General features: G+C 49.7%; 1 protein-coding gene across 1 annotated transcript in view; it reads right to left on the reverse strand.

The window, feature by feature from the left end:
• Sorcs3 (sortilin related VPS10 domain containing receptor 3) overlaps nt 1–10,348 on the reverse strand; it is a 627,874-nt gene extending 617,526 nt beyond the window's left edge. The window contains exon 1 of the mRNA XM_087907815.1: nt 9,702–10,348. Coding sequence (XP_087763941.1) covers nt 9,702–10,319 — 618 coding nt within the window. The 5' untranslated portion in view covers nt 10,320–10,348. The remainder of the gene's footprint in view (nt 1–9,701) is intronic.
• Nucleotides 10,349–12,490: the final 2,142 nt, after the last annotated feature.

Here is a 12,490-nt window from a genome sequence, read left to right on the forward strand (position 1 = left end):
TTCAGCTCAAAAAGTTTCTATTGACTGACCACCAGATGCAAGAGAACGAGGAAGAAAATGCAGGAGGAATGGAAGAAACAAGCTGAGAACCATCTTCAAGTGAATCTACTATAGAATCTTAGTTCAGCCTCTAACAGTGGTTCTAAACTTTCCTAATGCTGCTACACTTTAATACAGTTCCTCATGTTGTGACCCTCCAAAATAAAATTATTTTGTTGCTACTTCATAACTATAATTTTGCTACTGTAACGAATCGTAATGCAAATAGCTGATATGCAAGACATATGATATGCAACCCACAGGTTGAGAACAATTTGAAACAGTTTGAACACCTGTCTTCTATTTTTCTGCAGGAAGCAGCAAGACAATCAGCCCTCAGTATTAAACTGCCCTATTGTCAATAATTATTCATTGTGGGTCTGCCAATAACCTCTCATGGAATACACTTACAGGCCACTTCTCTTCTCTTTGAAACATTGTTCTCTTTGGAACAATTCACGTTACAACGTTTTTGGTTATTTTATCTTATTTATTTTCATGTCTTTCTCAGGGCAGCACTCCCTCTAGTGTCTGTATAGGGCTCTCAGGTTCCATCCTGGGTGCGCTTGATGAAAGCAAAAAGGGAAAGCAAGCCAGACACAGAACGGGTGAAGATTAGTACAAACTGGTGGATTCCGTCACTATGATCATCCTGAGGAAAGAGGCGAGCTGCAGATATCTGTGGATATTTCCCTTTAACACCTCACAGAGCTAAGAGGTAGAAGAAGAATGGAGCATTAAGGTCCAAACCCAGACTTGGATGTGGCAGCATCTTTGATACTGAGGCCTCTGCTTACCAAGCAGCTTCAGCATCCAGTCTTCTCTTATTTTCTTAAAGCTACACACTTGACAAACTTTCTTTAAGAAATGTCTTATGATTCCTGGTGAGGTATAAACACTGATACCCAAACCAAGAAAAGTTTCTCCCATTTCCCTGGATCCTTTAACCCTCCACGCAATGAAAAGGTCCAGGAAAACGTTCAACTTACTTCCAACATAGGCCATCAAGTTTATTGCTGATTCTAATCAAAATTGTTCTATTTCTATTGCAAATTCTGGGTATAAGCTTCAGGAAACCAGAGCCCCTCAAGCCACCCTGCTGTGAGTCTTCTCCGCTGTTCACGGCAGCACTACATAAAAATCAGATGTCATGGAGACTTGTGGGAAAGCAGAGACCGTGGGAGGTGGCTGAAAAGAGCATCTTGCTGGTGCGTGTGTCTCGTGGAGCCTTTACCACCAGCTCCTTGGCAAACTGTGGGCAAGTAGCTCCTTCCTCTGCTTCCACATTACCATAGGAAGACTTAGAGAAGCCTTGCTTCCGGACAGTGTGTGCTGCCAAGCTAGTGGGGAAATGTCTGGAGCATATGCTACATAGGGGTCAGGTACTTCTTTTGAGTCCTCTGCTGGGTATAACCTCATTTAAAATCTCAACTTCCCCAGTGAGAAGTGCCCCTTCATATGGGCTGAGAGAAGGTAACAATTTCCCAGTACCAGAGAGCCATTCAGAAACAGGGATGGGACTGAACCAAGGCAGCTGGCTCTCAAATCCATTTTTCACATTCCCCATCTATCCATTCGCAGTTAAGTCCTGAAGAGATTTGCATTCAGGATTTAATCCCTCCACGAGTATTAGTTCACACATATGATAAACCATATGCCATACCACTTACCCATGCAAAATAATCCCACATCCTACATCATATGGAATCCCTAATTATCCGCAGAGCTTTATCTCCAGCTTTTCCCTTTAAGTCACACTTTTCTATAGCATTTGTAAAGATGCAGAGCCCTACTTAGAAATGGACACAGTTTTATTGAGCAATGTCCCTGAGAGGTTAGCCAATCTGTAAGGCAAATCCCTCTCACCTCAGCCAAGAAGGAATCTTTTCCTCCATTGTCCAGCACAGACCTAATAGCAAAACTCCACTTGTGCAACCCTAAAGTTCTGAGACTCTATTATTTCATCTGCACTGACTGCAGCACATTTATTACTGTTCTATAAAGAACAGCATTTCCATAAATAATTAAACTCAAACACTCAAAACAAGCAACTGTACTTGATTGACTTGCTAATTCAAATAGCCAGGTAATTTGCCAGACTCCCACCAGCAATTGATAGTAAGATACAGTTCATCTAATATTAAGGAGCCCATTATTTATTGTCTCCAGCCACTATAGTGGGTGGACAGAACGACTATGGGATGTCGTACTGTGAATGCGAAATGCCCAGCACAGGCCTGTGTGCCGGGACACTTGTTCTAAAACAAATGCTGTTTTAAAAAACAGTTTTTAAAACAAAAACTGTTGGGGAGGTTGTGGGACCTCTGGGATGGAAAGAGGCTTTCAAAGGAGGTTCACTGGTGGAGTGGGTTTTTGAGGGTAATAACCTAGTTCCACTTTTGAGCCAAGCTCTGTGCTTCCTTCTTTGCTGACTAGCCACTTCATACTCCGAAGATAAGGACTTAGCCACCCTGACACTATGCCTGACTTAGTTATTCCTGTCACCATGCCTGATTTAGTGACCCTGCCACCATGCCTGACTTAGCCACCCTGTCACCATGCCTTCTCCACCATGATGGAATGTGTCCTTGGAACCTTGAACCCAAATGAGTTTTTCCTCCCTGAACTGTTCCTGCAGATAACTGGTTACAGCGACAGGAAGAGCAATACAAAGTGGAGGATTCTATTTTAGTCTTGCATACACCATTCTGGGTCTCAGTGCACCCTACCTATCAAACGAACAGCACTATACCTCAACCAAGTAAAAGTACAGGCATGTGAACACTGACGGAAGGAGAATGTTTTGTCAACCTGAAGGAGCAGTGAGAAGATCAAGAAGGAACAGGAGAGTCTATTCTGAGAGAAAAGAACAGTTGGGATCCAGCTGTAGGATGTGATGGCGTTGTCTAAGCCTTGTGCCTCATCCCCATGCTGAGTAATTTAATGAAGACAGTTCCTATGAGCACCTCCAGCCTTGGCATTTTGTAGGTGTCAGATGCCTGTGGTATCTCCCACAGTGCTGCTTTTTCCTCTACGCTCATAGCCTCAAACAATAGCTTGACAATTAGCCCCAGATTACCCCAGGGCACCTGTGTGGTTGTCACGTGTTGTTTAACTTTACAGAAGAACAGGCTCAAATCCAAAGCCTACAAGAGGGACCTCCGGGCAAATGTTGTTGGTTCTGGGTTTCTCACCCCACCATCTCATCCCTGTCAATCCCCAGTAGCCAGAACACTGACACATAGATATCAAATGCTCAGCAAATTGCTGAACAGCCCATGTGAGTGGATAACTAATCTCAGAAACACAAGAGAAGCCAGGGTCATTGACTTATCCTTATTTCTGTCCCCTTTCAAGTGGAGTAAGGCTCTCATGGGATCTAAACATATATGTGGCTAGGGAGATGGTGTCATCAGTAAAGTGCTTACCATACAGCAAATCACTTTTACAGGTAATGGTCAATGAAGTACCAAAGAGCTCTCTCTCCCTACACATTACAGGCTATCATCAATGTTGTTGATTTCCCTGCAGAACTTAATGGTTCATCCCTATTGCTGAAAACAGCATACATGTAAGTCATAGAACATAGAGAAATTAAGCTGGCACTGACCTTGAAGCCTTGTCCCTACTTGCTAGCTTTCACAGTGTTATGCACACTACTAGAGGGGAAAACTTATCACCAGTTTTACTCAGCTATTAACTCAAAGAGTTCATTTAAGAACCAACCTGGAAAGACACGCCCACTGGTGCAATAGTGGCACAAATGTCATGTCATAGGAGTGACCAACCACTTTCTGATTGGATTTTACACCACTGCCCCAGATGAAACCCATACCTGACCCCATTATCAGGCCCAAGAATCCATGCCTAGACAGCTCATGGGGTCTTATCTTATACTGTTCAAATGACAGTGCAAAACCTGAGTTCAATACCTAACACCCACATAAAAAGTCAGACATGCCTATAACCCCACCAGCACTGAGGAGGCAGTAGGCAGTGACATATATATGATGGGAGTTTGCTAGCCAGTCAGTCTAACCAGTCAGTGAGCTCCAGGTTCAGTAAAAAATCATAAGCCAAAAACTACGATGGAAAATGATTGAAGAAAACACACTCAACATTGACCTCTGACATTCCTATAAACATGCACACACACATGTACATATACTCACACACACACGCACACACACACAGGAACATGAGCACACATCAAAAGAAGCTCCCATGTGAAATAACAAACTGAACACTTAGATTCAATGTTATTAAGAGATGCTGTTAACCCATTTCTCATCTAAGAGTAAAAATGACTTCCCCTTTCCCCATAGTTGAGACACCATCTATCTCCCCAGAGCAACGTGCTACTGAGTCGTGGGGCACACATAAGAACAGAATCCATGCTGGGTGGTGGTAGTGGCGCACACTTTTAATCCCAGCACTCAGGAGGCAGAGGCAGGAGGATCTTTGTGAGTTCAAGGTCAGCCTGGTCTACAAGAGCTAGTACAGGACAGGCTCTGAAGCTACAGAGAAACCCTGTCTCAAAAAACCAGAGAGAGAGAGAGAGAGAGAGAGAGAGAGAGAGAGAGAGAGAGAGAGAACAGAACCCATAATCAGTATAGAGTATTTATTTAACTATTAATATTTCATCCCTTACCTCCAAATATGAAAAACTCTAACATTAGAGTAAAAAAAAAATCTACTAAAAAAATGATCAAATGTGTGGCATGGTGTAAATACTAATGTCACTAGAAAAGGGAAGGAAATGTTTCTTAGGACAGTTGTATGGAGGCTGTGTTTGTGTCTTGAGGAGTCATGAATGGATGCACTGTAACAGAAGGTGCATGTCTCAAGTGGCGGAGGTCTTGGAGCAGAGCCAATCAGAAGCATGGGACAGGGGACAAGCCCTTAAAAGGAGTTGGCCATGGAGCAGTCAAATCGCAAGTCCCAGAAGTAGACCCAGGACACCCAAGACAGGCAAGTGAGAGACCTTTGATGGCATGACACAGGACTTTAAATTTGAATTTAAGAAACCAGAGGTCCTCATACTAGAATGGAGTCATGCAAAACAACGCCATTCCTGGGAAAAGTGTCTGTTGAGTTAAGAAATCATATCTCTGACAATGACTTTAAATTTCTTTGTAGATTGTGCTCCCTGAAAGTGGGGAGTACCATTCATTCATCCACTTAGCCAACCGCCACTAAGTACCTAAGTGAGGCAGAGTGCCCTTGATCCACTGCCTACCAAGAATAGGAAGTTCCATCCAGCCCTTCCTGTAAGAGAAATGTCTTTTGCCACCCAAAGGGCCAAAGGAAGGTAGAAAGCAGGAGATCTACAGGTGAGCAGGCAGAACAAGCCACAGGCCTCAGACGACTAGGTGACTTGCCCAAGGACACCCAGCCCTGGATGAATAGCTAGCCTCCAGAGACGGACCTGTCTGTGTGTCTGGCTCTGTCATACTTCTCTGCTCCTTGTGAGATGGCTCTGGTCCACAGATCGCTGCTTCCAGATTTCCCCTAGCGACAACAGAGCTAGAGAAAAAAATTAAACAAAAGAGCTTCCAGAGCTTTCTTAACACTGGATGCACCAAACCCTGACTCTTAAACCCAACACAACTAGAGAAGCTGCTACTCAACTTTCCTTTCCTGCCAATCAAAATGAAAGTTCAATCACTGTATTTCTGTCTTTCTTAAGTGGGGCCTCCGGATGAGGGCATTTGCTTCTCTGCTCACCTTGGAAACCAACACAGGATCTGAGGAGCAAATCAGAGCCAGTAACCCAGCCGTCAGAGGACTCTGGAATCAGACAGCTTTGGTCCACCCTCCTTCCCCGCATCCCCACTCCTGGCGGACAGTGACCCAGAGCAATTAGTGCTGTTGTGTTCCAGTGTGTTTCCCAGTTCTGTCTCAACTGAGACTCCTTTCCTTGGAATATTAATTAAAAACGGATTTTTTTGGCAAACCCCTGAAGAATGGTTTCTGTGGCAGCTTCTTTATTAAGCCTCAGAGAAGGCAAAATGCATTAAGATATTGTGACACTGGGACGCTGACGGCGAGGCAATCCAGCCAAAAGCTGTTTGAAAAAATCTGCTTGGGAGCACAGTGAGGTGCTTTGCTGAGTGAAATACAATGAATCGGATCAAATCTGTCACTATTTTGCACATTAGGAGTAAATATTTTGGAGCACAGGCTAGCTGCATTAGCTAAAGGTAGGAAATCGCACCTCATCGTACATCTTCCAACCTGCTCTGCATCTGGCAGGGACCTAGAATGACCCTACATCTCCTCATTTCTCTCCACTAAGGTTGGGCGCATTAATTGAAAACTACCCGCCAAGCCATCCCAAACAGACACACGACAGGGGCACCGGATTGTAAAGTCACTGTATGTGAGCTGCTAAGAAGAAATGGTGCCTGACCTAAGAGAGGATGCAGAATCGGGGGTTAATCCGAGGCAGAGGGAGGAATAAGTGGGCTTTGCCTTCACAGCTCCACACTCTCCAGGGCCTTTTGCCAACTCACTGAGCAAGCAAGGAAGCCTCTTCCTCCCTTTGAAGGAAAGGACAGAATAATGTGTTTTTCTGTTTCCCCATAAGCCATGGGGACTGGATTCCCCTGGGGTGTTTGTGAAACACTTTCTGACCCATTAATCACCAGGATTCCAGCTGAAGACAAGCGGGAAGCAAGACCATCTGCAGATCTCCTCTAGGGCAGAGGCTCCAAGGCCATGGCTACTTAGCTCACTAGCCAGTCAATGCCCAGGTCTCCCTCCCCTGCTTTCTGTGCAATCTGCTAGCACCTCCTCCATCACCTCTCAAGCAAACCCACCCCAGTTATTGTACCAAAGTAAGCATTTGCCCTGAGCAATCAAAATGAGTCCAAAGGTCCTGGGTAGCAGACCAACTGGACATGGAGGATTGAGCCGTCCACTAACCAGCTCTTGGGGACCGTTAGCCGCGCTCTTGGCCAGCTTCACTGCTCCGGCCAGAAAAAGGCAGCATCGTCCTTATATACAAGGATCTCTTCTTGGTCCCCTGCTCCTGAAGAACCTGCTGAACCAAGAGGGGAGGGCTAAGGATGTCCAACTACTCATTTCTGACTGTAAACTCTACCAGTGTGGTGCTCAGTGCTCAGTGACGAGCATCCACCACCACTGAGGAAATTCCTACCAAGTGCTGCAGCTCACCAAAGGCACCTGGGAGCAAAGCAGAAAAGCCCAAACTGCTAAGGCTGAAAGGGCTGCTAAGGGGCCTGCTTAACACTTCAGCAGCCATGAGGTAGAACTGTCTTTCCTGGCCAGAAGAGCCTGCTCCTAGGCCCATATTCTCTGCCTTGTGACATCACCCACCACTTAGAGGCAGTAGTAAAAAGACTTCCAGATGTTTCTTCATCATCACCATCATCAGCACTATTGGCAAAGGAGGCAAAGAACATCTTGCCGAGGATACTCACAAAGACATCTCCCTCTTTACAGAGCACTCCAGGTTTGACAATGACACTTTGCCTCATGGTGCTGGGGACAATATGTGCTCAAAAGGCAGGTGCAGCCTAGGGACCAAGTAAGCAGTCCCTCTCTGTCTGGGGAAGAGCTGCCTTGTACTTGCTGGGGCAGCGAAGCTGGCCAAGAGCACAGTTCCCAGGAGCTGGTTCATAGATGACTCAAATCTCCATGCCCAACTGGTCTGCTATCCAGAACCTTTGGCCCTATCTTGATTGAAGAGGTATTTCCCCAAGGGGCACAAGCCAGACCATCCCTCACATTCCCTGCTCCTCAACCAACCACCCTGAAGCTGGGCAGAGAAGGCCATGTAATTGATCTATGGTTTTCGAGAAATACTTTCTGTCTAAAGCCCCATTTCCAGGGGTTTTGTCAATCTTCCTAAATGTCTCTTAGAATTAAAGCCAAGACGAAGCACTTCTGGCTGAGGGAATTTGGTCCTAATGTCACATATACGTAAGGGTACCACCTCCTCAAAGAGGGAAATCCCCAGAAAACACCCAACATTCCCTAAGGATCCAAAAAAAAAGTCGGAAATTACAAGCGCTGAGTCCAGGGAATTGCATCCTTCCCCACACACACCAGGGGCATCTCCTGGGAACTTGGAAGTAAGTCTTCAGCCACCCAGCTCTGCAGAGGTGCACCATCCCCAGCCTGCTCCCCCCATGACCAAAGCCATCCAATCAAAGGCTGGGGGGGGGGCTTTCTTGATGGTGGCAGATGAAGCCATTAGTCACCAAGCTGCCCTGTGGGTCTGGACTCTGCTCCTCTGAACCCAGCATCTGGTACTCAGACTTTGCCCCAACCCCACTGTGTATCACTGGCAACTAAAGAAAAAAATGTGTACTTGGTTACTGCTTGTGCGCCTAGCTCTGCAGACCTCTGGCTTCCCTGTTATTCAATACTCATCCCTATGACCCCTACACACACACACACACACACACACACACACGTAGTAAAATATGGACATTTCCCCAGGAAGTCTTTTCAAAAGAAGCCTGTCATGAAGAGCCATACAAAAGAGGCGGCACTTCCCCTCAAATGAGCTCTCAGAGTTGCTTGTGAATCTCTGATCCTCTTAATGGAACCCCTGCTCTGCCCTAAGTCTGGTTCTCAACTGAACTGGAAAGCCACACCAGAAAAACGATTTGGCAAGGCCAGGTTAAATAGCGACCACAAGAGGAAAGAGAGGGAAAGATTTTGGCAATCGGTTCTTGCTGCGTGGTAGTGAGATGGAGAGAGACCCGGCAAGCAGGTGCTGCCGGCAGCTGCAGCTGCCTGAAGAGGACCCGACTCAGTTGGACCCCTGTTTCTGAGCCCCAAAGCCTCCCGAGCAGGTTTAAGGAAGGTGCCACCTCTTGGTGTCACAATATCCTGGGGCCCAGATGGCAAAGAAAAAAGGGGCAGAGATGCGCTCTGAGAGAGCAGGGGTTCAGCTCTGATCTGGAGCCTTATGTGTTTATAGGACACAGAGGCGAAAGTGAGTTTTCTACTCCCCCACTCATGCCCGCAATACAAGCAGGAGAAGAAGCAGTGTGGAAAGGGCGTGGAAATTCGCTTCACGCCTTAAACTTTTTTTTTTTCCTGCCTGCCCCCACTCAGATAGCCTTCCAGCTTTTGGTGAGGCAGCCCAGCTCACTGTCTGGCTAGCATAACATGTGCCTAGCAGTCACCCCAAAATGAACAAGTGAGTCGGTGTCCCTGTGGCCCCAATCTCCCTATTTCCCTGACTCCTTTAGCATGTGTGACCCAAGGTTTAGGGGGCAAAGAGGAGCTCCCCCAGTCTAAGGAATCTGTCTAGAGATTTCTCCACATCAGTCTGTTTGCACCCACAAATTCAAGCATCACGAATTCAAGAAAAGAAAAAGTGACTCTTCACGCCGAATGCTGAAGCTACCACAGATCCCTGGTCCAGGCAGCTTTAAGACACACTTAGCCCTCAAGACAGCCCTAGTGCCAGGGTCTTCAGTAAATGGATGCACACGCCATCTGAACAACAAAACTCTGCTAACCTGTTGGGAGTGTGAAGGGGCAGGACAAACCCCTCTCTAGAAGTCTAGGCACCCGGTTTTACATCTGAACCCAAAACAACTATCAGCCCCTCGCTTCTGACCCTCATTACCCATGGCTATCAGGAAACTACAGATCTGTAACTAGATAGGGGTACTCACGCTGCTGTTGTGTCCCGACCAGTGCACCATGGCTTGATTGTGGGCCGAGTCCCCAGTCAGAGCAAAAGACGTGCTGGGCAGCCTGAGCTCCTCAGCCGCCGGTCCTCCAGTCCGTGTCGCCTTCACCTCTTCCCGGGAACCCCTGGGTTGAGGGCGGCTTCCTTTGGCACCATCTGCGGGAGCAGTAGCCCAAGAGTCCCCGCGCTCTAGGGTGCTGGGTGGCTGTGCCCGGCGAGTCCTCCTGGAGCTGCCCGCCGTGCTAGGAGCCGGGATGCCCCGGACCCACCTCACGTCTTCAGGCGACATTCCTTCAGCTTCAGTCGGTATCTCCCCGCCGTTCGCCCGGGGCAGTAGCTCTAGCCTGGACCCGCGTCTCAGCGCTGTGGTTCTCCGTGCAGTCGCCAGCTCCTCGGGCCACCGGTTCATCACTGCCCGTGGCAAGAGAGGAGGCAACGCTGGTGGCCGCGAAGCCGGAGACACCAGACGCCCGGGACCTCCCGTCGTGCCCCAAGTGATCTCGGCGCCGGCCAGGACCCACGTAGACAAGAGTAGCAGCCCGGTCCGAGCGAGGGGCGCCCCGGGCCAGCCTGCGGGGCGCTCAGTGCCTGCCGCCTCCATCCCGCTGCGGCTACCGCGGCTCGGGCTGCCGAGTGTGTGGCGCCCGCCGAGGTGCGGGTCCGGCGGGGGGGGGGGGGGGGAGGCGCCGGCGAGAGAGCGAGCGAGCGAGCGAGTGTGTCGGGGGAGTGAGGAGGGGGCGGCCGAGAAGGAGGTGGCTCCGGCTGGAGCGCTTCCCCTGTCCGACTCTCTTCCCCCTCTGGCTCGCTTGCTCAGGTCCTGAGGGTGATTCCAAAACCCAAAAGCAAGTACTTAACGCTCCCTTGATGCTCTGGCGGTTTGGATTCCCCCTCCCCTCTCCAAATCTTTCCCACCGACCTTTTTCAGAAATTTTGTGAAAAAGGAAGTGTTCAGAGGTAATAAGAAAATCCTCTTTTAAAATGGGCAACGCTAGCCGGATCCAGGAGCAGGGACTGACAGCAGATCCCAAGCCGGAGTCTCTCGGAAATCCAGTCTCCAAGCCTCCAGCCTACTGCGGGCGCGGAGTTGGGAAGCCGCTCCTGGCCGCAATTGGGGGTTCACTCTTCGGGTCTGTTCTTGGGAGCGGGAGACGGCGCGCGGGGAAGTATAAGGGTCTCGAGGTGGAGGAAGAGGAGTAAAATTGTTTCCAACGCCAACTGTCTCGATCTAGAAACCAGGGCCAGCCAGGAGCTTCCGCGCGGAAGCCAAGCGCGGGATGGACCCACGACTCTGCTCTTGGCTCCCCGCCCCCGGAGGCCTGCGCCCCCTCCCGGTGCGGGGGCGTGGGGAGTGCGTGCGTGCGCGTGCGTGCGCGCAAGTGAGCAAGAGGGAGACCAGGGGTGTTCCGGGGCTGGCGGGAGGACGCCTCGGGGAGGGGGGGGGGGTACCTGGTTGAGCTGGTGTGTGTACGAGGGTGTTGCTGGGTGTGCGGGGGCGCGCAGTCCCGTGCGTGCGCGTTTACACGGGCTTAAGTGAGTGAGAGCGGCGAGCGGGGCGGGGCGGGAGGTGCGCTCTGCCGAACATGCATAGGCTGTGTATCTCCAGGAGCCTGTGAGTGGTCAGAGAAAACGTGGGGAATAAGGCTAGCACCCCTCTTCCTGACGCAACCATGGTCCCCCCAGCACCTGTGGACCTAATCGATTGAGCCGCCTGGAAGCAGTCAGGCAAAGACTGTCCTCCTAGGGACACCAGGCTAGAAGTGAGTGGGGAGTATTAAAGACTCTGCTCCCACAGGGAAGATCCAGATCCCATTTCCCTGGCCTGGACTACCAAGGCTTGTCCTTTCGATATCCTGACGCTATTCTGAGCAGGGCCAGTGTTTCAAAGTGCCTACAACCATTTGGAAGATCCTCTGCCCAACTCTGCGTAGGTTTATCAGGTCCCCGTCCCCCAAGGCAGGAGGACAGTAGTTTGCGCGCCTGATGCGCCTGGGACCCTTTCTGGCCGCAGGAAGACAGAGAGTTTGATGAGCAGGAAAGCTTGAGGACGAGTTAGAGACGCGGTTCCTCCGGGAAACACTGAGCTATCTGGAGATCGAAAGTGCCGCATGATGAGTGGGGGGCTGGAAGGACTAGTAGAAAAGGCGCAGGGTGACGAGTTAAGGCTGGGCAAGAGAACAGATCCCAAGCTATTCCTTCCTCGTAGGAATTAGATGAAATTCTTTATAGAAGGAGAAAGCAGGGATGGAGAGGAATTGTGGTTGGAGATGAGGGAACAAAACGGGGAAATCCAGAAAAGGAGAATAAAGGAGAGGCGTGGAGAGGATGGTGTGAGAGAAATGGATGAGCTCGGTGAAAGCCCTGGAAAAGGTCGGGAGGGTTGCAGCCTGCAACGGGGGTCGCCTGGGTTCTGGACCTGCGCTGAAGGTCTGGAAAGCCAGGGATTCCCCGAAGCCCTCACCTTCTGAACTTGCTTTCCTACCAAAGCTAAAATGAAAATTGGAAGCGAAGGAGATGACTAGGCCGGAGAAAGAAGACAGAAACAATGCCCACCCAGAATAAAGTGGATCTGGCATTGGTGGGTTTCCCCAGACCCAGCGCAGCACACTGCTGCGGGGTGGGGGTGGGGGGAGTTGCAAAGCCACTGACCCAGGTGGGCGAGGGAGTCGGTGCTGCTGGGAGGGAACCCGCTATCCGCTAGTACCCAGCGCCCCTGCCGGAGAAGGCGGGAGCTGCAGCCGGAACGTAGTGAGAAAGGTTTATTTCCTCTGATCG

This window comes from Myodes glareolus, chromosome 7, assembly GCF_982192425.1.
Source record: "Myodes glareolus chromosome 7, mMyoGla1.1, whole genome shotgun sequence".
Taxonomy (NCBI): domain Eukaryota; kingdom Metazoa; phylum Chordata; class Mammalia; order Rodentia; family Cricetidae; genus Myodes; species Myodes glareolus.